This window comes from Mustela nivalis (genome assembly GCF_964662115.1).
Source record: "Mustela nivalis genome assembly, chromosome: 8".
Lineage (NCBI taxonomy): Eukaryota > Metazoa > Chordata > Mammalia > Carnivora > Mustelidae > Mustela > Mustela nivalis.
Window position 1 is genome coordinate 143,115,097 of NC_139027.1, and position 21,651 is coordinate 143,136,747.

Below are 21,651 nucleotides of genomic sequence, written 5' to 3' on the forward strand. Positions count from 1 at the left end.
CCCCGGCTCCCGGCCCGCGCCGCGTGCCCGCGCGATGGACGAGGAGGGCCTGCAGAGCGCGCTGCGCACCTACGACGGCCAGCTGCGGCAGGTGGAGCGGGCGCTGGGCGCCGGCCTGGACGCCGCCGAGCTGGCCGACCTGCGCCGGCTGCAGGGGGACCTGAAGGAGCTCATCGAGCTCACCGAGGCCAGCCTGGTGTCCGTGCGCAAGAGCAAGCTGCTGGCCGCCCTGGACGGAGCGCGCGCGGCCCCGGACGAGGCCGAGGACCTGGCGGAGGGCGTGGCGGGGCCGGCGGCGCCCGGGGCCGAGCCGGAGACCGGTCCCGAGTGGGGGACGCCGCCGGCGGCCCGCGGGCAGGAGCGGGAGCGGGAGCCGCAGGAGCAGCAGCGGGAGCAGCCGCGGGAGCAGCAGCAGGACGGGGGCGAGGACGACGTCCAGGGCGCGTGGAGCGGCAGGAAGGTGAACGCCCCGTTCCACAGCCCCTGGGGCACGCTGGAGTACCACAACGCCATGATCGTGGGCGCGGAGGCGGCGGCCGGCCCCGCGGCGGTGCGCGTGCTCTACCTCTACCCCACGCACAAGGCGCTGAAGCCCTGCCCCTTCTTCCTGGAGGGAAAGTGCCGCTTCCAGGAGCACTGCAGGTAACGCGCCTCCCCGGGCCCAGGGGCGCGCGGACCCGCCTGCGGCGGGCGCCGGGGCTGGGTGGTCCGCGGACAGCTCGGCCTGACGCTGGCGGGGCTCCTGGAGCAGCGCGGACGGACGCCGCTGCCCCTGAGCCGGCTGCGCGGCGCCGCGGCCGTCCAGCCCCGATGCCCCGCTGGCCCGCGGTGCCCCTTGCCGGGCTCCGTTGCGCCCCCGTCCTGCTGTCCTTCGCCTGCACGGATTTAAAGCGGGTTCGGGAACTCCGGGTTGTCGGGCTGCGGCTGCTTACGGCCGGGCCCTGACGAGTTGCGCCGGCGCTTCGTTAAGGTGAAGCGTCTGCGGTGCGGCCGGGCCGGAACCGGGCGTGCGCCGCAGCTTCTGGCAGAGGGTTTCCTCTCATTGCCCATAATCCAGGGCAGCCAGCTCTAGCTCCGTGGCTGTCGTCTTTCTTTCTAGACTTGCGGGGTCCAGAGTGTCGTCTGGCCCGTCTCTCCGCGCCGCTTCTTTCCTTGTAACTTGCACCGACGTGGCGCGGGCGTGTAGGAAAGTGCGTGAGCCTAAGGTGCGCGGTGAGTTCACGGAGCGGAGCCCTCCGCGTGCTGTGACACGCCGGCCAGGGAACAGAGCTGTAAGCGCCGCGTGCTTTCCACCGTTAGTCCCTCGGGGTGCCCCATGCCCCTGGCTGGCACTTCCCGGTGCTGCCTTCTCTGGGCCAGGCAGTGCTCCCGGGGTTGGGCCCAGTTAACGCATCTGTGCAGCAGCCCCACGAGCCGGGCCCTCCTACGACTGAGGTTGCCCGGCTCAGGGGCCGCACCCAGCCCCCGCCAGCTCCCACGGGGCAGGTGGGCTCTGAGGTGGCCCCCGAGTGCTGTGCCCTCCCAGGCTTCACGCTCTGTTAGCACTGCACGTGACTGGCGCAGCTTAGGCCGGCACTCCCCATCGCCAGACTGATGGGTCGCTTTCTGGTATGAGCTTTCCTTTTTTTTTTCTTTAAACAACTTATTAGTGAGAGGGAGAGTGTGGGGTGGGGTGTGGCAGGAGAGGGAGTGAGACCGACTCTCGCAGGCTCCCTGCTGAGCGCGGAGCCCGACCCTGAGACCGTGAGACCCTGAGACCGTGACCCGAGCTGCAGCTTGACTTGGACGCCCAACCAGCTGAGCCCCCCAGGTGCCCCTGCTTCACCTTTTTGAAAATAGAACAGATGATGTTGAAACGTTTCGGACTCCCCCTCTGTCGCAGCCCTTCCCTGGGTGCAGTCTGGGAGTCTGTTCTAGCAGACCCAGTGGTTCACAGGCGGGACCGTGTACAAAGAGTATGTGCTTGTGCTATTTCTAGACAACAAGGATGGCTGACTTCGCAGCTTTTCCACCGCGCATGTGTGTGACTTCGGTGTCGATGTCTCTGGAGCTCTTGGGTTCATTTCAGCCGCTGCGTTATCTTCCTCGCGAGTCTGCCGTATTTATTCTGTTCCTTTGATATTTCCCAGGGTTGTTTTGTTTTTTTTTTTTAAGATTTTATTTATTGGTGAGAGAGAGCGGGAGAGCAAGCGAGGGCTCGCACACACAGGCAAGCGGCGCGGCAGACAGAGGCGGAGAGAGAAGCAGGCTCCCCACTGAGCAGGGAGCCCGATGCGGGGCTCGATCCCAGGACCCTGGGGCCATGACCCGAGCCGAAGGCAGAGGCTCAGCCCACTGAACCACCCAGGTGCCCCCGTTTTCCAGTTTCTGTTACGGACAGTCGGCCGTGAACATCTTAGTATGTGTTCTCTTACGTGCCTGCCAGGAGTCTCTCCGGCACCTGGCCCGTGTGGAGAGAGCACACAGTGGCCGATTCTGCACGAGGCCCACGTCTAGTCGCCGGTCCAGTGCAGAGGCACTGCCTGCGCTGCAGTTACCGGACTGGTGGGTCCCTGCCTAGTGCAAGCTGGGAAACTGGCATCGTGTTTGACTTTGTATTTTCTTGATTCCTAGTGAGGTACAGCATCTTTTCCTACATTTGTTCAACTTAATTTCTCTATTTCAGTCTCCTTATTTGTAAAACAGAGACGAGAATTGTCTTTCGTAGTTGTGGGGAGAACGGAACGCGTTAATACGGGTCTAATTTTAGACCCGTACCTCCTGTGTTGTGAGCTCCCTGTGAATGCTAACCTCACCTTGCTGCAGAACCAGGCCCGACGTGGGAAGTACCTAGTGTGGGTTTGACTGTAGCCCCCACAGTCACCGCTCCGCTCCCAACGGCAGGTTTGCCAACCACCCCCAGAGCCCCGCCCTGCACCTCAAGCCAAACCCAGCCTGCTCCCTCCTCCCAAACGGCCATGATTCCGGGCTTCTCTTCTCGCCGCCTCCTTGTGTTTGTTCCAGCCCGTCACCCGGCTGTCACTGTGCTAGGAACCCCGTGGTGCGGTCGTGCTCACTAAGCGGCTGTGTCTAAGTCTGGCTGTGCCCAGACTTCTCGCGGCCTTTCCTGGCCTGACAGTTCGCTGAAAGTCTGGGCGCTCCGGCCCGTCGTGGAGGGCGGCTGGCGCCGTCCGGCCCGACCGTCTGCACGCTGGCAGCTGCGTCAGGGGAGCTGACCACAGGCAGGTTCACCCTCTTTGGCAAGACTCTAGATGCTGCTGTTTTTCTTCAAGACACACGCGGTGTCTCCGTCTTTCTCTGGTCACGGTAGCAGCTGTTGATGCCGCCCGTGATCAGAGCCTAATGCTCTGACTGAGCGAGAACTGCAAAGTAGAGGTTTTTCTGTTCATTTTCTCTTACTAGCCATAAAGAGATGCTCTCCCCATCTGTGAATTGGTACCCAGTGGTACAGTTCATGTAGAAAATTCAGGATAAATGCTGGATTTTTCTGTTTTCTTTACTTCATCTCCAAGAGAATGAATGGGTTCTCTTTCATCCTGATAAGGTAATAAATTAGCTTTGAAAAATATTTCTAATATCCTTGCGGACTCATGAATTTCACAAATTTCAATCTGTTGATTTCCTCATTTTCTATACAGGCATCCTCCACTTTTCAAAAGTTCATGTAGGGGCACCTGGGTGGCTCAGTGGGTTGAGCCTCTGCCTTCGGCTCAGGTCATGGCCCCAGGGTCCTGGGATCGAACTCTGCATCGGGCTCCTTGCTCCTTGGGGAGCCTGCTTCTCTCTCCGCCTCTGCCTGCCTCGCTGCCTACTTGTGATCTCTGTCTGTCCAATAAATAAATAAATAATCTTTTTTTTTTTTAAGTTCGGCTACAACACTTTTATGAAAGATGTACATTAGTAATTTTTAACGTATTGTTGGTTTTGGATCCCAAAACGAGTCTCTTGCAGGCAGCATAAAATTGTCTTTTTTTTATGCCAGTTGTCTTTTTTTTTTTTCCCTCCAGATTTTATATGTTTATTTGATCACAAGGAGGCAGAGAGAAAGAGGGGAAAGCAGGCTCCCCGCTGAGCAGGGAGCCCGATGCAGGGCTCGATCCCAGGACCCTGAGATCATGACCTGAGCCAAAGGCAGAGGTTTGAGCCACTGAGCCACCTAGGCGCCCCCCCTTTTATACGTTTTCTGTGTATGTTTTAAGATGTGCTGTTTCGTGAATCATTGCCGTCATATCCTCATTTAGCTCCTTGAACGCACTTACACTCTCTGCTTTGAGGACTTTGCAAGATTCAACACTTGGGCCCACTCAGATTCAATCAGCTGCTTTTTTCCCTAAGTGTGAATCACACTTTACTGTTTGCATATCTCCTAAGTTTTTATTTCAGATAATATCTTGTAGCAACTCTGTACTTTGAATTGTTTTCCTCAGTATTTTGTTTTATTTGAGTATGTTTTCTGGATCTGAATTCCAAAGTCTGTTCCCCTCATAGCACGCAGCTTCTGGTATCTCTACTCAAATCTTTAAATTTATATTTACCTTTTAGCCTGGCTTTTTGGGAGTCGCTTCTGTGTCTGTGTTGCTTAGTGGCCCGCCAGTGATTTCGGAGGAGGTTAGTCTCAAACACTCCCCCAGAAGGCTTCTCCCTGTCGGTCAGTCAGTCTCTGGCGGCTGGGGGGCACCTTCCAAGTTCAGCCAGCCCCCAGTCTCCCTCGGCTTTCACTCGACCCTGGCATCTCTCGGAGCTCCCGACACATGCACAGTGTTTCCTGGAGAAGCAGAGGTGTTTGGAGGGTGGAGCCCTTATGTGGTCATTTGGTTTTCAGGGTCCTGAAGTACCTGTTAGGTGCCTGCTAGGGACCCTGATAAACAGCAGTGGCCACTCCCACTGGCCCACAGCCACGGCTGCCGGAGCGGTCCATCTCCTCTGTTGGTTTCATCAGGTTCGTCCCCTTCCACGGCTCTGGCTCCCCCCGGCCTACTTCCATCCGGGGGCAAGCAGGAAGCGTCCCCCACTGTGAGGGCTGCTGACCTTCCCACCTCCCGTTCTAGCCCCAAATGGGGCACTTTTTCAAAAATAATGCCTAAACAGTATGTTTCTTTGCATTTCCAGAGTTCTGAAGCTGAGTTTGGACCATTTTGCTCAGTTGTAACCTTGTTTTTCTATACTAAGCCACAGCTGGAACTCAGAACCTTCTTTATAATTCTGAATACTTGTTTTCAAGTTCAGGTTTTGTTTGTTCTGGAATGCATTTCTGTGAATGTTGCGAAGTAGGTGATTGAGTTGGGTTGTTCTAATGCAGGAAACCAGTTTCCAGCCTTCCCCTTATGAAACCATTAGTGCATCCATTCCTGACTTGTGCCCCTGGGAAGCGTTCTGTGTGCACAGCGCTCGTCCCGGGGCCCGGCTGCTCTGTTTCAGTCCGGTCATCGGTCTGCCCCTTGCTGCAGTTTCTCACTCGTCTCATGGGTAGGCCGTTAACTACTCCCCGTGGTTGGAAACTGAGGTTATTTCCAAGTCTTTTGTATTTGGTTAACATCCTTTGAGCCCAATCTTTGCATACTTTCATTCTTATTTTCCTAGAATCATTTCTTCGACGTGCTTTCCCAGGTTAAGTACTGTACTAAATTTTCACACTCTTATCACGGAAGATTCCTGCAGAGAAATTTTAATTGGTGATGTCTGCGGGTGTGTATCTGTGGGTCTGCGTCTCTGGGGGTGTGTGTGGGGGGGTGTGGGGACACACTTGTCTGTGGGGGAGTGTCGGGGGGCACATGTGTCGGGGGAAGTGCAGGCATACGTGTCTATGGGGTGTGTGTGTCTAGGAGTGTGCACATCTGCGGGAGTGTGTCTGGGGGCACGCGTGTCTGGAGGTATGTCTTGGGGGGGCATGTGTCTAGGAGAAGGCACGCGCTGTGGAGAGCATGTGTCTGGGGAGTGTGTTTGGGCTGCAAATGTCTGTGGGTGTGCATGTCTTTGGGGGGGTATATGTGGGGGTGGGGGCGTGTGTGTCTGGGGGGGGCGTGGGTGGGGAGGACATGTGTGTCTGCGGGGGTGTGTGGGGGTGTGTTTGGGAGGGGGCCTGTGGGGGTGGAGAGGCGTGTGTCTTGGGGGCCTCTGTGGGGCGCGTGTGTGTCTGGGGAGGACGTGTGTGTCGGGGGGGTGTCGGGGGGCATGTGTATATGGGGGGCGTGTGTGGGGAAGGTGTGTGTGTGTGTCTGGGGGTCTGTGGGGGGACGGGAGTGTCTGTGGAGGCACGCGTCTGCAGGAGCGTCGCCGTGGGGCTCCGGTGGAACTCAGTCCCTGGTGTTGGCCTCCCCTTTGGAGCGTGTCCTGCGGCTCCTTGGCGAGCAGGGTTTCCGGAGTCACCGCTGCAGAGCACCTGGGGCCCGGGCTTGCTGCTGCCGGTGCTGCGCCGTCATCGGCAGTGTCCTGAGGGTCTGAGGACTGTCGGGTCAGAGAAGGAGCTGCCCAGGATCTTGCCGGAGGAGGTGTCCTTGGCCATCTTTGTCCCCCCAGGAGAGAGGGCGGAACCTGTTTCTTCCCGGCCCCTGTGCCACCACCAGGCCCCGTCTGGAAGGACCTGTGGGGTACAGCGCTTTGCGCGCCGAGTGGGTGCCAGTCCTTGTCGCTCTCGTAGGGTTAACGCAGTTTCCTCTTCGAAGCGCGCTGGCCCGGGAGCGTGGATGTGTGGTCGGTCTTTCTTGCCTTTATTTGGCAGAGCTGAAGCTCGCAGTGCTTTGTCCCCACGTTTCTTCCTCTTTCTTTGCCGCCTTCTCCCTCCCTTCCCCCTCTCGGTTTCGCTTTTATTTTTTTAAGATTTCATTTATTTGACAGACAGAGATCACAAGTAGGCAGAGAGAGGGGGGGAAGCAGGCTCCCCGCGGAGCAGAGAGCCCGATGTGGGACTCGATCCCAGGACCCTGAGACCATGACCTGAGCCAAAGGCAGAGGCTTAACCCACTGAGCCCCCCAGGCGCCCTCGGTTTTGGTTTCGATCTCACTGGTTCACTGGTGTCTAAAGGTCAGACGTCACTGTCACCACCACGTTCTCCTACTTTGCGGTCCTGTGAGTGCACACAAAAACGCACCTGCCTTGAGTGGCTGTTAGCGTCTGGGCCTCCTGGCCGGTGGAGAGGCGTTGGGGCCGTGAACCACGGGGCCCTCTGCCCGCCGCATTGCTGCTCCGGCCCAGAAAGCTGGAGTGTGACACAGAGCATCTGGTCCTCAGAGTACCCAGATCCATCCTGCAGATGAGAGTGTGCCCGCGGGTGTGTCTGTGTGTGTACGTGCCTGTGTGTGTGCGTATGCCTACACCTATGCGTGTGTGTACGTGTGTGAACGGACGTGTTTCTGCACAACACGTGTGTCCGTTTGTCGTCCATCTGCCCCTCCCCTCACGGGAGCGCCCAGGCAGGTGGACTTGGTCCTCCTGGGCTCCTTTGCCCTCGTGCGCTGTGTCTGAGCCCCTGTCCCTGTGGCTGTCTCGGCAGGTTCTCCCACGGGCAGGTGGTCTCCGTGGATGAGCTGCGCCCCTTCCAGGACCCGGACTTGAGCTCCCTACAGGCCGGCTCCGCGTGTCTGGCCAAGCAGCAGGATGGCCTCTGGTACCCAGCTCGGATAACCGGTGAGGCTGCCGTGGTCCTGTCAGACAAGGCCCTTCCTGGAGAGCCCTGCTGCATGCCCCAGCGGAGCGAGACCACCCTTGAGCTCGGTCCCATCTTCCTCCCGATGCCCAGGGTGCTTCTGCCGCCACTGAGGCCACTGACCTGGCCTGTCTTCTGCCTCTAGATGTGGATAACGGCTACTACACAGTTAAGTTTGACTCCCTGCTGCTGAAGGAGGCCGTGGTGGAGGGAGACAGCATCCTGCCCCCACTGCGCACGGATCCCACAGGGTCCTCTGACTCTGACAGTGGCGACGCGGACGACCCCAGCTATGCCAGAGGTAATGGCGGCAGGGCAAGGCCCCAGAAGCCGGGAGGGGAGCACTGCCGGCGGTCACCCTGCGAGCTTCCGGTTGGCGGAGCCTCTGACCGTCCGACCAGACAGTGGGGGGGTGTGACTGCAGGGAGGTGGCTGCGCTCTGCAGAGGGGGCACTCGGCCTGGGGGGGGGGCAGTGACAGAGTGTGCAGGGTGAGGGGCAGGCCCTGGAGCCACAGACGCGGAGACCTGGCGCTCGTCCCCAGGGAGCACACGAGCAGGTTACAGCTCCACAGCCCTGTGCCGAGGCAGGGCTGACATGAGAGTTGGTGTGCAGGAAGAGGCCGCTGGGCGCCTTCCAGTGCTCTCCACACAGCCCGTATCTGGTGGACAGAGGAGAGGCTGGGTCCAGACAGCCAGGGGCAGGAGAGTTCTGGAATAGCTTGGGTACCCAGCCCTTGCGAGGGGTCAGGTCGGGCATAGAGAGGAGGCTTTCCCGCAGCCTCTGTCCTGAGGTTGGTAGTTTCTGAACCCCTGGGTCCACGGTGGGGGGCAGGAAGGACGGAGTCACGAGGTCGGTGCTGACTTTCTACCAGGGCAGCAGGGGAGCCCAGCGCCTGAGAATGTGGGTCAGGGGAGGGCTCGAGGGGGGAAGGGCTGCCGTGTGACCTTGGCCCCGGGGAGCTGTGCCTGTGCGCTGTGGGGAGGGCTGGACCAGACTCCATCAGACTCTGCCATGAGGTCGGCCCTACAGTCTCGTGCCAACGACAGGTCTGTGCAACTGATGGAGAGCCCGAGGGACCAGGCATCTCGGCCCTGGGCCAGAGCTGAGCTCTTGGGCCAACACCGGCCGGAGCCCAGGGTGCTCCGTGTCTAGGGGGCCGTGCCACTGCCCTGTTCCCCACAGTGGTGGAACCCGTTGCTGCTGACCACGGGGCCTGCAGCTCTGCTTTCGGCGGCTGGGAGGTGCACACGCGGGGCATTGGCTCCAGACTTCTTGCCAAGATGGGCTACGAATTCGGCAAGGGTGAGTGTGAGCAGCCCTGGGGAGAGAAGGTGCGCAGCCCGCTCGGGTCCGGCCGCGGCGCTAGCCCTCTGTGCCTGCAGGTCTGGGCCGACACGCGGAGGGCCGGGTGGAGCCCATCCATGCCGTGGTGCTCCCTCGAGGGAAGTCGCTGGACCAGTGCATAGAGACCCTGCACAAGAGGACCAGGAGCGGCAGGGCCAGCGCCCCGAGGCCCCCGAAATGCCCGGAGAGGGGGGGTGCACGCCCTCCCCCTCGCAGTGTGTTTGACTTTCTGAACGAGACGCTGCAGTGCCGGGCCCCTGGGGCCCTGGAGGCCGGGGCGGCGCCCCCTGGGAGGAGGAGCGGTAAGGAGATGTACCGTGCCGGCGAGAGTGCCAAACGCGCCCTGAGCCTGCGGCTCTTCCAGACTGAGAAGAAGATCAAGCAAACCCAGCAGGACATCCAGGGCATCCAGAAGGCCCTTGCCCGGAACACCGGCCGGTATGTGTGGGGCAGACTCACACGGAGGGCAGACCCCAGGGCGGCAGTGCCTTCAGCCCGGCGGTGGGCACCTGGCCCCCAGTTCCCACGCAGGAGCTTGCTCTGACTGGAGGGCGGCGGCTGTCTGAGGAGGGTCTGGATGCTTGCAGGGGGATGGGCGGTGGCTACAGCAGTTGGGGGCTTCGTGCCAGTGGCCCAGCAGCCCATGCTGAATGGCAGGCTCCTCTCTAGGCACAGTGTGACGGCAGCCCAGCTGCAGGAGAGGCTGGCGGGAGCCCAGCGGGAGCTGGGGCAGCTCCGGGCCCAGGAGGCAGGCCTGCAGCGCGAGCAGAGGAAAGCAGACACCCACAAGAAGATGACTGAGTTCTAGAGCCCCCGTACGTGCAGTGGACAGAGCTCAGGGCCCCCAGCCCCTGACTGCCCTCTGGAAGACTCGTTGTCACCCAACAACTAGACCCCGCCAGAAGAGGGCCCAGCCTGCTCCCACTCCGGCCCCGCACCCAGCCTTCTTGCTGGCCACTGCTGAATGGAGATGGGGCTGCAGGGGCCACTTCTGGACGCTTCCTTGCCTGTTAAGCCCACCTGCCAGTGTCTTCGGGAGATTCCTTTGCAAGGACATTAAAGTGATTGTGTTATAGTGTCTTTCAGTGGAGGCTCGGCTGGCTTGTGGGTTCTTGGGGCGTAGAGGGATCTCTGCACAGGGCCATGGGGCCAGGCTGGAGGGGCCCCAAGTGAGGCTGCGGCCCCCTGCCCAGAGATGGAGGGCCCAAAGGGCTGGCCTTCTCTTCGCTGTCTTGGATGGGGCTCTGCCAGCAGCCGTGAAAAGGGTCAGAGCTTTGAGTGCCCCCGTGTTGCCTGATGCCCCACAGATGCGTGGGACTTGATGCTGCAGCAGTGGGAGGCGGTGGTGGCCAGTGGAGGAGTTGGGAAGCACGTGAATGAGGCAGGAGGACCCGGTGGTGTGGGTTCAGAAGTCTTGAGAGCCTGGGTTCAGTCCCGGGGTTTGGTGGCCCTCAGGGCGCCCGGTTCCCGTGCTGTGCCTGTGTCCTTGCCCCCGTGTGCCTATCTCCTGGGGGCTGGACACCACGTGACTTGGGCTCTGGGAGTGGTGTTGGGCAGCCACATACACCCACCAGGCGGTGTCGAGAGCCCACAGGGGCTGCAGCGGGAGCGATGGCGGAGCACTGGGTGGCTGCGTGGGGAGATGCAGGGAGACACAGCCATCTCGTGGAGCACCCAAGCGGCCAGGCCAGCCACCGCCAGACGGCTGACAGGAGCCGCTGTGCACGGGGCCCGTGCCCTGGTCGGGTCCGCACTCCGCATAGTACCCTTCTGGGGGCAGCTGAGGGCTGGGGTGTGGGGGGACCAGGTTGGGCAGCCCAGACCATCTTCGGAGGTAAGCCCGCTCCCTGGGTCTGGGCGGACTGGGTGCTGTGTCTGGAGACACCCCAGCCCAGCAGCTCTGCTAAGATCCCAGGAAGAACGCAGTGCAATGACAGGGACAGTTGGAGGGGAGGGGTGGAGAGCCAGGGACAAGTGGACCAGTGGGGGAGTCCGGCCGGAGCAACCTTTCCCTGCGTGCTGACCCCACCCCTGCCTTTGCAGCTCCTTCAGGACCCAGCTCTGCATTGGATGACTGAGGGAACGCTGCCTGAGACTGGTCTGTGTCTCAGAGGGCCAGGGGTGTGACCTCAGGGCCTCCCTAGGCCCCATGTTTAGGTTATGGTGACCACAGCAGGCAACTCCCCTGCCCTTCCTTGCACGTTGGCTGTCGGGGTCAGCCTTGCCCGCTCAGGTGCTTGGGGCCACGCAGAGCACACCTCCATCCATGTCACTAGGAGCCCCCCTCCAGAGGCGGAAGGTGGCTGCCAGGGCTTGGCTCTGTGCTTCTGCAGGAGGGAGGGGCTGCGGAGCCCAGTTTCCTGTGTGCTGAGTCAGTGCCCCAGGGGGCGGAGACAGCCCCGCAGTTTGAGGGGCAGCTGGGGGCTGCCAGGTAGGTGCCCAGCCTCTCTGCCCCAGCACCCCTGTCTTCTCACCCCCAGGGCTACCTGTGGCTTCACAGGATGGGGCCACAGGTGCCCTCAGCCCCTCCTGCTCTCTGGGTCCTTGGGTGCCTTGTCCTGTTCCTCTGGCTGTGGACACTATGCGCCACCTGTCCCAGGTATGTCCATCCCCGGCCCGGGTTTGGTGTGCGGCAGGGCTCCGAGCAGGCCTGGCTCTCTGCATGAGCCTCCCTGCTGGGTGTTGTACCAAAGGCATCTCTGCCTCCCTGGCCTGATGAGACTCTTGCCTCCAGGAAGCCGGTGCAGAGGCAGCAGGCCGGCCCCCGGAGCTATGTGATGCCAGCAGAAGCGGTGAGTGTCAGGCTGTCCCTGGGGCCGGGGCGGGGCCACCACAGGACCAAGACCAACCTTCCTAGCCCCCAGTCCCTGCTGAGACGACAACACCTCTGCACCCTCAGCAAGTCGGACACCAGACTGCACGAGCTGCACCGGGGCCCCAGAGGCTGCCGAGGTGAGCCAAGCCAGGAGGAACCTGGCCTCGGTGATGGGCGGGGCTGGCCCCTGGAGCTGCTCTGGGGTTCCCCAGTCAGTTCCCTGCCCCCCTGCCCCAGTAACCTCTGTCTTGACCCCACCCCTAGGCCCACGGCCTGCCAGCATGGCTATCTTGCGCCCACAGTGGCTGGATGTGTCTAGAAGCACCAGCAGACCCTTGGCAGCCTTCTCACACTGGGAACTGCCCCGGGCAATGCCGGCTGCCACCTCACCCTCCATCTGCCCTGAGGCCACCTATTCCAATGTGGGGCTGGCAGCAATCCCCAGGGCCAGCCTGGCAGCCAGCCCCGTGGTATGGGCAGGGGCACGGCTGACAAGCAGCTATGTGAGGCCTGGGCCTGAGGCCAGACTGGAGGTGGCTGAGTATGCTTGTATCCAGAAGCTCAAGGAAACAGAAGAAGGCACCCAAAGCCTGGGGCAGGGGAAGGCAGAGCTGACCCCAGCTGCCCAGGTAAACTGGGGGGAGGGGGTAGGGTGGGTAGGGCTGTGCAGGTTCTTGAAGGAGTGGACGGTGCTGACCCCTCCTTGGGTTGGCTTCCTCTCTCCCAGGTTGACATCCTGTACTCCAGAGTCAGGAAGCCTAAGAAGAGGGACCCAGGACCTGCCCCAGACGAGCTGGACCCCAAGGGGAGGGGAGTAATCCCAGCTCTGGAAAGTGACCAGTCCTATGAGACCCTCCCACTCAGGGGCCTGGGCAAGGATGATGGCCTCTTTGAAAATGTGTATGAGAGTATCCGGGAGATGGGGACCCTCCCAGGGAGCACCTGAGCTCTCCAGCTCTGGCTGTTAGCAGGGGCGCACCTCTGCAGGGCGCGGAGGCTCCTGGCTTCCCCATCCTCAACCTAGGGGTCTCCAACTCCCCATCTGCCTTAAACAACCCAGCATAGAGTTCATCCTTCCAAAGTAGTGCCCATCCCCCATTCCCTGCCCCCCCCCCCAAGTTGGCAGCACAAAGTCCAGATCCCAAATCTTCCAGCCTGTGAGGTCCCTGGGGGTCCTGGCTGCTGTGGCCTCTTGGACTCTCCCAAGGTCTTAATAAATCTCCAGCCTAGGGAAGATCCGTACAGCCTGTTTTTCTCGAAGGCCTGGGCAGGTTGGCAGGGAGTGTCTGGAAGGGCCCTCCTGCCCGGGGTGTCTGGGCCCCGTCGCCTGGAAGCGTGTGCTCGGCTGGTTAGTTCCGGAAGACTGTGGCGAAGGGAGGCGAGTTCTGGGGTGGTGTCCCCGGGCCAAGTCGGTCTTAGCGCGTTGCAGCCGGCCCGCAAACTGACCGCCCCAGGGTGGGACTTGGACCCTGAACACCGGGGCAGGGCCCCGCCGCCCAGCCCCCGGTGTTACATAAGGCACGCGGGTGGGTGGGCAGTCGTGCGTTACGGAACAACCTGCTCCCGGGAAGCCCGCCAACGGGACGCGGCCCCTTCCCGGGATCCGGCAGCTCTGCGCGCAGCAAGACCCCCAAGAAAGCCGGCCCTGCCCGGCGGCGGGGGCGCACGGGCAGCCCGGGCTCCTAGGGCCGAGGGGCCGACCCGCACTCGCGGCGCCGCGAGCGCGGCCCTTTCTGCAGGCCGCCGGGCTGCGGCCGGCTCGGGGCAGGGCCGGGGGCGCGAGCCAATGGGAGCGCGGCGGGTCGCGGCCGCGGGCCGCCTCGGAATGTTGATACATCGCGCGGGCCAATGGGCGTGCGCCGGGGGCGGGGCCTCGAGGCGGGGCGCGCGAGCCGCGCGAAGGGGGCGTGGCCGGCCGGCAGCCTCCGGGCCGCGCGGCGCGGGCGGCGGCCGATCGAGGGCGGGGGTCGGCGGCCCCGCCAGCCCGGCCGGGCCTGGGGGCCGTGTCCCGAGCGTCCGCCCTCGCCGCTGCAGCCTCGGCGCTCGGCCGGCCGGCCATGGAGGCCGAGCGCCCTCCGCTGCCCGTTCCGGGCTGCGGGCGCCCCCCGCCCCGTGCCGCCGGCCGGGACCCCGCGGCCGCGCCCGTATCGGTGCCCGCGGCGCCGCAGGTACCGGGCGCCGGGGGACGGGGCGCCGACCCAACTCCTCGCCGTAAAGATGGCGTCGGGGCTGCACAAACTTCGGGCCCCCGGGGGCGGGGCGGCGGGGGCGGTCCGCGCGTGTCCGCCCGCCTGGCGGTGCGGGGTCGGGCCCGGCGGCCCCGGGAGCAATTCCCGCCGCGCCGCGCCGGGGGCGGGGCCGGGGGCGGGGCCGCGCCGTCCCCACCGGCCGCGGCGGGTTCGGGGGGCGGGTGCGGAGCGGATGGGGTGGGGGCTGGGAACCCCCGTCCCCCGCGCCGCCGCCTGCGCTGAGCCTGCCCCTTCCGCAGGGCCCTGCCGTGGGCGGCGGCTTTGCGGGCTTGGAGTTCGTGCTGCCTCGGGAGCCGGAGCCGCGGGCCGCCGACCCAGGGGCCCCGGGGACGTGGGCGGGGGCGGCGGTGGGGCCCCCGAAGCCGTCGGCGCACATCGCGGTGCCAGCGCAGAGGTGAGCCAGGGTCCCGCGCGCCAGGCCGAGGTGGGCGTGCGCACACGTGCGCTGGTGTGCGCAGGGGTGGTGGGTGGGGCGCGGGCACGTGCCTTCTCGAGCCCCACCCCACGGGGCGTGGGGGGCTTCGTGGAGGGTAGGTCGGTCAGGGCCCCCGGCCTGGGGTTTCTGCCCCCTTCCCCAACTCTCCAGCGCTGGAGGACTGGAGCAGAAATTATCAAGATCTTGTGCCCCTGGTGCCCCCCAAGCTCTGGGGGCCAGAGTTTAGAGCTGGGAGGGGCCCCTGTCGGTCTCGGCGCCCTAGAGCCTGCTCGCTGACGTGAGGCTGACGGTCCAGGAGTCCTGGGGCTTCTGACTGCCATCTCTTAGCCCTGCCTAGAAGCCGGGGTGCCCCACATCCAAAGCTTCTCAGGTAGAGGCAGGCTCCGGCCTGGCCTGTAGGGGCCTGGGGACCAGCTTGTGCTTGGAGCCCAGTCTCCCCCGGCAGCCGCTGGCTGTTCCTCCCTCCCAGGCCTGGCGCAGGGCCACAGCTGCTGTTGCACAACCCTGGTTAGTGGGTGGGGGGGGGAGGGCTGGGCCTGGCCTGGCCCGGGCTGAGCCAGGGGGTGGGGCCTCAGACCCCTGTCCAGCTCCTGGGCCTGAAGGACCCACCATGGAACAGAGCCCGGGCTGCAGAGAAGTCAGGCTTCACAGAGACCCCAGCCCAGGCGCTGTTTCTGCTGGTTGCTGGAGATCTGGAGCCGTGTAACCAGAGCTGGGGGTGGAGACGGGCCTCCAGCCCAGCGCCTGGAGGGAGGGAGCTGGTGCACACACACACACACCCCCACACAAGTGCCCAGGCCTGCACGTGTACTGGGCCGGGGGAGGAGCCTGACACCACCCGCACCTCTTCCAGGGCCCCCGCCGGACAGTCCCGACTCGATGAGGTCATGGCTGCAGCTGCCCTCACAAGTCTGTCCACCAGCCCCCTCCTGCTGGGGGCCCCAGGTGAGACTGTGACATGCGACCTGGGTAGGGAGGGCAGGATCTCTGTCTCTCCAGGCCCCTAGAGTTGCCCACGCCCTGGGGCAAGCAGGACCCCTTTGCCTGGACTAACACCATCTACATAGATCTTCTGAGGCCCAAGATAGACATCAGGACTCCCAGTGCCTCTGACTGAGGCCAGAGCCAGTGTCCCAGGCCTGTGGGCCTGTGACCTGTCCGTTCCCACCCGGCTGGCCAGGCATCTCCCCACATGGGATGTCTGTGTACCTGTCCCTGTGCTGGGAAGGCCAGTCTGCCGGCGGTGAGGGCCGGCTGTTCCCGGCCACTGCCTCCTCCGAAGGACTGTGCTCCCAGGCTCAGAGTGAAGGGGCCTGCGGGGGCAGCTCCCGCAGCGCAGCCTGAGCCAAAAGTCCTACCACGGGTGCTGGCGTGTCCCCACAGAGCCTGGCCCGGAGCCCTGGAAGGAGGCCCTGGGGCGGCCCCGGCACAGCTGCAGCAGCAGCAGCAGCAGCGGAGACTGGGGCTGGGACCCGGCCAGTGACCCGTCCTCCCCATCTAGCCCCTCGCCCCCGCTGCCGTCTGAGGCAGCCCATTTCCTGTTTGGGGAACCTGCCCCAAGGAAGAGGAAGGTGAGCCTGAGGTGGCCCTCAGGGCGGGGTGGACGCGGCGGCCGGGCCTGACCACCAGCCCTTGTCACCCAGAGCTCAGTGCAGGTCCTGTTCCAGTGTCTGTGGAAGCGGTGTGGGAAGGTGCTGAGCACGGCCTCCGGGATGCAGAGACACATCCGCCTGGTGCACCTGGGGTGCGGCGGGGCCGGCCGGGGGGGCGGGGGGGGCCGAGCCAAGCCAGGCGGGGCGAGGGCTGCAGCTCGCACCCACCGCGTGTCCCCAGCAGGCGGCAGGCGGAGCCGGAGCACAGCGACGGGGAGGAGGACTTCTACTACACCGAGATGGACGTGCTGGCCGACGGGCTGTCCAGCCTGTCCCCGACATCCCCCACGGCCTCCGCACCCCCTGCCTTCCCCCGCCTGGACCTGCCGGAGCCCCCGACCCTGTCCAGCCTGCTGCGCCCGCTGGCCCTGCCCCCGGTCCCCGTGCTGAGCTCTGGGGCACCCCCTGAGGTGTGCCGTGGTGACGACTCCTACCAGGTGGGTGAGGCCACAGGCAGCCGCTCCGGGAGAGTCTCAGGGCGCTCGGGACGGGGGAGAGGACACAGCTGCGTCTCCTTTCAGGGCTGCCTGGCCCCCATCCGCCTGGAGCCACAGCCCACCCCTGTCAGGACCTGTGTGCCAACCCTGCCCTCCAAGCTTGGTGCCAACCCGAGGTGCGTGCGTGGGGAGGGGTCAGGGCAGGTGTGCGGGGGAGGGTGGCGCGGAGTGCAGCCTGGCATCAGCCCGTGTCTCCTCTGGGTACCCCCCAGGAAGCCGCGTGGTGACGCCAAGAAGTGCCGGAAAGTGTATGGCCTGGAGCGGCGGGACCTGTGGTGCACGGCCTGCCGCTGGAAGAAGGCATGCCAGCGCTTCCTGGACTGAGCGCCCGCGGGCACCGTGCCCGCTCGCGGGACCCCGCCGGGGAGGAAAGCAGCTGCCACCGCCCCCAGCCCAGGGCTCTTCCCGCCACAGGGTCTGCTTCTTGATGGTGGGGGAAGTTGGTGACCCTGGACCCCCCGAGGCTTGGGGGAGGTCCCACCACTCAAAGTGCCTCTGAAGAAACCAGCCTTTTGCACTAAACCTCAGTGGCTGGCCCTTTGGCCCGGGGTCCCTGGGTGGGGGCTGCCGCCTGTCCTGCCTGTCAGCCCACGGACCTGTCGGGGCCGTGTGGGGGGCCATGTGGGGGCCGGCCTCTGATGCACTTCGAGCGGTCCCTGTGGGGGACCACCCGCCCTGCTTGTCAGCCCATGGACTTGTGGAGGCCGGTCTGTGATGCACTTTGAGGGGTGTCGTGGGGGCCTCCCCTGCCCGCACTTAACCCAGCAGTTCCAGGGGGTGACGTTTGTGTTGTGTTTGCGAAGCTCAGGTGTCTCGAGTCTGGGCTGCGCCAGGCAAGGAGAAAAATTAAAGATTTGGGTTTTTCCAGAAGCCGTGTCTGCGTCCTGGGGGGGGGGAACCGAGACCCTGCCAAAGGCAGGGGTGGTGGGTGGGCAGACCCAGGAGGCCCTGACACAGGAAGAGGGGGTGCCATGAAAGACTCAGGAGGCCTCCGCTCGAGCCGCAGTTTCCCAGTTTATTGGAAGTGGAAGCTTTGCAAGAAGGTCGAACTAACCCGTCACAGGAAGGACGGCCCTGGGCAGGCCCGGAGCGGCTGCTGCGGACCGGAAGGGGCCGCGCCCTGCCCTGCGGCTGCGGACTACGGCGGCTGCGATTTTCTGCCGACCGATCACAGACATCATCTCCCAAACAATAAACACATCTCCAGTACAAACACAGGCGTAGGGTAATCACTATAAAGGGGTATAATGTAGATTGTCCCCAAGGGGGGAAGAACACAATTTTCAAACACTGCCCTTGTCTGTCGGTTTTGCTTTTGTTGACAGGTTGAGAGCATGTTGGAAAAATAAATATTTAGGAAAAGCGCACACAGAGCGCCCTCACTACAAGGAGTTCTGGAAGGGACACACACAAAACACAGTATAGAACCCAGAAAATAAGACCGACCAGTAAGTATGGCTTTCTTAAGCGTCGCACACGTCACAGAATGAGCGAAAATAAGATCATCTTTCATCATATTGCAAAAAGTTCCAGTTTTTGCATTTTCTCAGAGTTTCTTTTTTAAAAAGGAAGATGTGCAAAGTCGGAAGGAGTAGCTGTGTCTCGAGTCGAGGTCCCTATTCAGTCCTGGCAGTGTTACGACTGTTTCCCAAAACCCAGAGTCCGAACATACAACCTGGTCAGGATCCAGAGCTTGATACAAAAGTCCTACAGGTTCCCTGTCCCCCCCACCCCAAAGAACTCACCACTCAACGCACTGCATTTTCCACTTTGGTGTTGCAAACACCAAAATACAGACAGACACGAACAAAAAAGTACAAAACGTGAAATGTAATCTACACATTTTTTCCTCTTCATAAAAAAATATTTATTAGGTTTAAACATTGATTAAAAAAAAAAAAACCAGTCACGTAAAAAAACCCTTCGCCACACGCCTTTTCCCTCCACGCCTCCTGAGTGGGCGCATTCACCTCCACGGACGGCGGCCAACCGCCCGGTGCACGCCCGGCGGACTGGGTGGGCAGGGGTGGGGCCCTCGGTTTTCCAGTACAGTGTTGATTTTAGGAAGAAAATGCCCCTGTGGCACTGACAGCGACCCCCCGAAAACGTCAGCAAGGGTGGTCGGGAGCAGGGAGCGGCGGGTCAGAGCGAGATGTCCTGAGTGCGAGGCAGAGGTGGCCCGGGGGTGGGCGGGGCGGCCTGAGCGGTGGGACCAGTACAAAACCCAGAGACACTGTTGGTAGCAAAGGTCTGGTTTCCAAATACATTTGTAAGAAAGGAGGTCTGTTTAGAAAAGGGTCAGAAAGTCGGGGAGGTACATAGTTCTGAGGGCCCCATGAGGGGTGCAGCCCGGGGCCTCACTGGTGAAAGGCAGCAAGGGAAGTATGTCCCAGAGCCCTGCACTGGCCTCGCCACTTCGGTGTCAGGAAGGGCGGCCTTCGTCCCCACGTCCCCACGGAGGACAGGAGTGCGGGCGGCCCCGTCCGCGCCCTCTATCTCGGGGTGCCCGGCTCCCCAGCAGCCGCCCCGGGCAAGCACTCCAGGTCACCATCGGAACCCAAGGTAGGGACTCATGGGATTCTCCTGTTTCCACCTAAAAAGAATAGATGTGACTCCGCGGCCAGCTGCATAGCAGCTGACAGCCCGTGGCCTGAGAGAACAGGAACACGGTCTTCGGCAGGGGCCTCCGCGGGCGGGCGCAGGGCGGAATGTCTGAGTAGAGAGTGCGGTTCCCGGTGGCCCGGCGGGAAGGGGACAGAGCAGGGCGGGTCCTGCGGCCCAGGGCACGGTCCTCCCAGCGGAGCCCTTGCTTTTCACTCAGAAAAGACCGGAGTCGTGAAGCGGCGGTGAGCTCATCTCCAGAGCCGACGGACGGACCGACAGGCGGAAGGTAAGACCACGCCAGGCTTCGTCACGCCAGAAAAATAATGCCAACCACATAATCGTATGCAACTACCTCAAATACGTCTCCGACGACTTAAAAAGTTTGGTTACCCACGCGGGGAGGTGTGAGCAGCACGAGCGGTCCAGTCCCCACCCCCACTGTTAGCAGCAACAAGGCAAGGGCACCCGGGGGCGGGGGGCGAGCGGGAGCGGCCTGGGCACGACGGCGGGGCCGAGGGGCCGAGGCCGCCCCGGGCTCCCCAAGGAAGTGCGGAACGGAGAGCCCGGGCGCCCCAAAGGGACCTGAGTGGCCGGCAGCGGGCAGCTCCGAGCCCTGCACCAGAGGAGCGTGGCACATCGGTCCTCACCCGGCCGCCTCCACGGGAAGATAGCACCTGGGAGACCTCGGCCCTGGCCGGGGCTTCTGCAGCTGTTCGATGGGAAGCACCAAAGCCCAGAGGCGGGAGGGCCCCAGGGCTTCCTGGACACTGAGCCTGAGTTCCGCGAGGAATGGCCACGACTGCGGCAGAAGGCTGTGGCCGTGGCCGTAGGCAGTGACCAGGCTGCTGAGAAAGGGCGAGCAGAGCGGGGGGGGCGGCTCCAGCACTGGACATCGGATGTGTGCAACACCTTCCTTAACGTCCCTTGGCCCTATGGCCTCGGGGACGACGCTCAGGACTCCGACCAGTCCCGACCGTGACCTGGTCATCGGGCCATCGTGCGTCCTAAGAACCGGCTGGCCACATGGGCTCCCTTAATGCCCTAGCCACACGTACCTGCCGGGGACCCTCCCTTCGTCCCTGCAGACACGAGGGAACGTGTGCTCTCCCCCTGCTCAAACCCACCCTGTGCCCCCCAACGTCCTGTTCGGTCCCGGAGCCCCGACTCGCTGGGGTCATGCCTGCCTCAGAGCCCGCGGGCTTCCGTGTGTGTCTGGGGCAGGAGCAGAACAAAGGGGTCAGCGTGGTCTGGCCCCAGGCGAGAGCAGATCCCTAGGCAAACACGCGTGCACACGCACACACACACGCACGCACACTCATGTGCACGCACACACACACGCATGGTGGAGGGGGGCACGGCCACGGCCCCGCCCCCAGGAGGGATGGCAGGGCCGCCGCCCCGCAGCCTAGGAGATCCAGGAGAAGTCCTTGTCGGGCGCGCCCGGGGGGCTGCCGGGTCCCCGCGGTGAGTCCTCGTCCTCCTTCTCGGCCACCAGCAGCGTGTCCTCGTGGGCCAGGCCCACCTCGTCCTCGTCCTCACACAGCTCCTCCTCGCCCTCCCCCCGCGGGTCGTCGGGGTCTTCCAGGTAGGGCCCATCGCCAGGGAACAGCTCGGGGGAGCCCTCGGTGCCGCCGCCGTCCAGGGGCCCGGCCACGCCTCGGCCCGCGCAGTCAGCACAGACGCCGTGACGCCGCGAGCCATGCTTGATGCCCACGCTGGCGGCTGACATGAACACGCGGCTGCACAACTTGCACACATACTTCTTGTCCTTGCTGTGGACCTGCGGGGGAGCGGGTGGTCAGCGCGCGGGGCGGGGCGGGGCGGGGGGGGGAGGGGGGAGCGGTGGTGCGGGGGGATGGGCGGTCAGCGAGGGGGATGGGCGGTCAGCGCGGGGAAGGGGGAGGCGGTGGTCAGTGCAGGGGGACGGGCGGTCAGTGAGGGGGATGGGCGGTCAGCGCAGGGAAGGGGGAGGGGGTGGTCAGTGCAGGGGGACGGGCGGTCAGTGAGGGGGACGGGCGGTCAGTGAGGGGGATGGGCGGTCAATGAGGGGGATGGGCGGTCAGCGAGGGGGATGGGCGGTCAGCACGGGGAAGGGGGAGGGGGTGGTCAGTGCAGGGGAACAGGCAGTCAGTGAGGGGGACGGGCGGTCAGTGAGGGGGACGGGCGGTCAGTGAGGGGCATGGGCGGTCAGTGAGGGGGATGGGCGGTCAGCGTGGGGAAGGGGGAGGGGGTGGTCAGTGCAGGGGGACGGGCGGTCAGTGAGGGGGAGGGGCGGTCAGTGAGGGGGATGAGCGGTCAGTGAGGGGCATGGGCGGTCAGTGAGGGGGATGGGCGGTCAGCGTGGGGAAGGGGGAGGGGGTGGTCAGTGCAGGGGGACGGGCGGTCAGTGAGGGGGATGGGTGGTCAGTG

General features: G+C 63.6%; 4 protein-coding genes across 5 annotated transcripts in view; 3 read left to right on the plus strand and 1 right to left on the minus strand.

Annotated features, from left to right (window-relative positions):
- Positions 1-7: 7 nt before the first annotated feature.
- On the plus strand, positions 8-10,074 carry ZGPAT (zinc finger CCCH-type and G-patch domain containing). Its single transcript, XM_082746471.1, has 6 exons — positions 8-642; positions 7,491-7,624; positions 7,789-7,944; positions 8,828-8,947; positions 9,028-9,427; positions 9,659-10,074. The coding sequence occupies exons 1-6, from the start codon at positions 35-37 to the stop codon at positions 9,795-9,797; spliced, it is 1,557 nt and encodes a 518-aa protein (XP_082602597.1). The 5' UTR covers positions 8-34; the 3' UTR covers positions 9,798-10,074.
- Positions 10,075-10,163: 89 nt separating this feature from the next.
- LIME1 (Lck interacting transmembrane adaptor 1) lies at positions 10,164-13,502 on the plus strand. Its single transcript, XM_082746504.1, has 6 exons — positions 10,164-11,588; positions 11,724-11,781; positions 11,854-11,941; positions 12,069-12,433; positions 12,532-12,808; positions 12,894-13,502. The coding sequence occupies exons 1-5, from the start codon at positions 11,491-11,493 to the stop codon at positions 12,748-12,750; spliced, it is 828 nt and encodes a 275-aa protein (XP_082602630.1). The 5' UTR covers positions 10,164-11,490; the 3' UTR covers positions 12,751-12,808; positions 12,894-13,502.
- Positions 13,503-13,637: 135 nt separating this feature from the next.
- SLC2A4RG (SLC2A4 regulator) lies at positions 13,638-17,508 on the plus strand. The gene is given in 10 exon segments (XM_082746480.1): positions 13,638-13,775; positions 13,777-13,842; positions 13,844-13,972; positions 14,293-14,447; positions 15,343-15,434; positions 15,873-16,060; positions 16,133-16,233; positions 16,326-16,578; positions 16,663-16,754; positions 16,851-17,508. Coding segments are annotated over 10 exon segments (1,311 nt in total). The 5' UTR covers positions 13,638-13,652; the 3' UTR covers positions 16,963-17,508.
- Positions 17,509-17,633: 125 nt separating this feature from the next.
- ZBTB46 (zinc finger and BTB domain containing 46) overlaps positions 17,634-21,651 on the minus strand; it is a 63,314-nt gene continuing 59,296 nt past the window's right edge. For both annotated transcript variants that reach the window (XR_014315827.1, XM_082746458.1), the window contains one exon: positions 17,634-21,022. Coding sequence is in view for 1 of the 2 variants with exons in the window: in XM_082746458.1 (XP_082602584.1) it covers positions 20,648-21,022 (375 nt within the window). In the remaining variant the exon portion in view is untranslated. The remainder of the gene's footprint in view (positions 21,023-21,651) is intronic.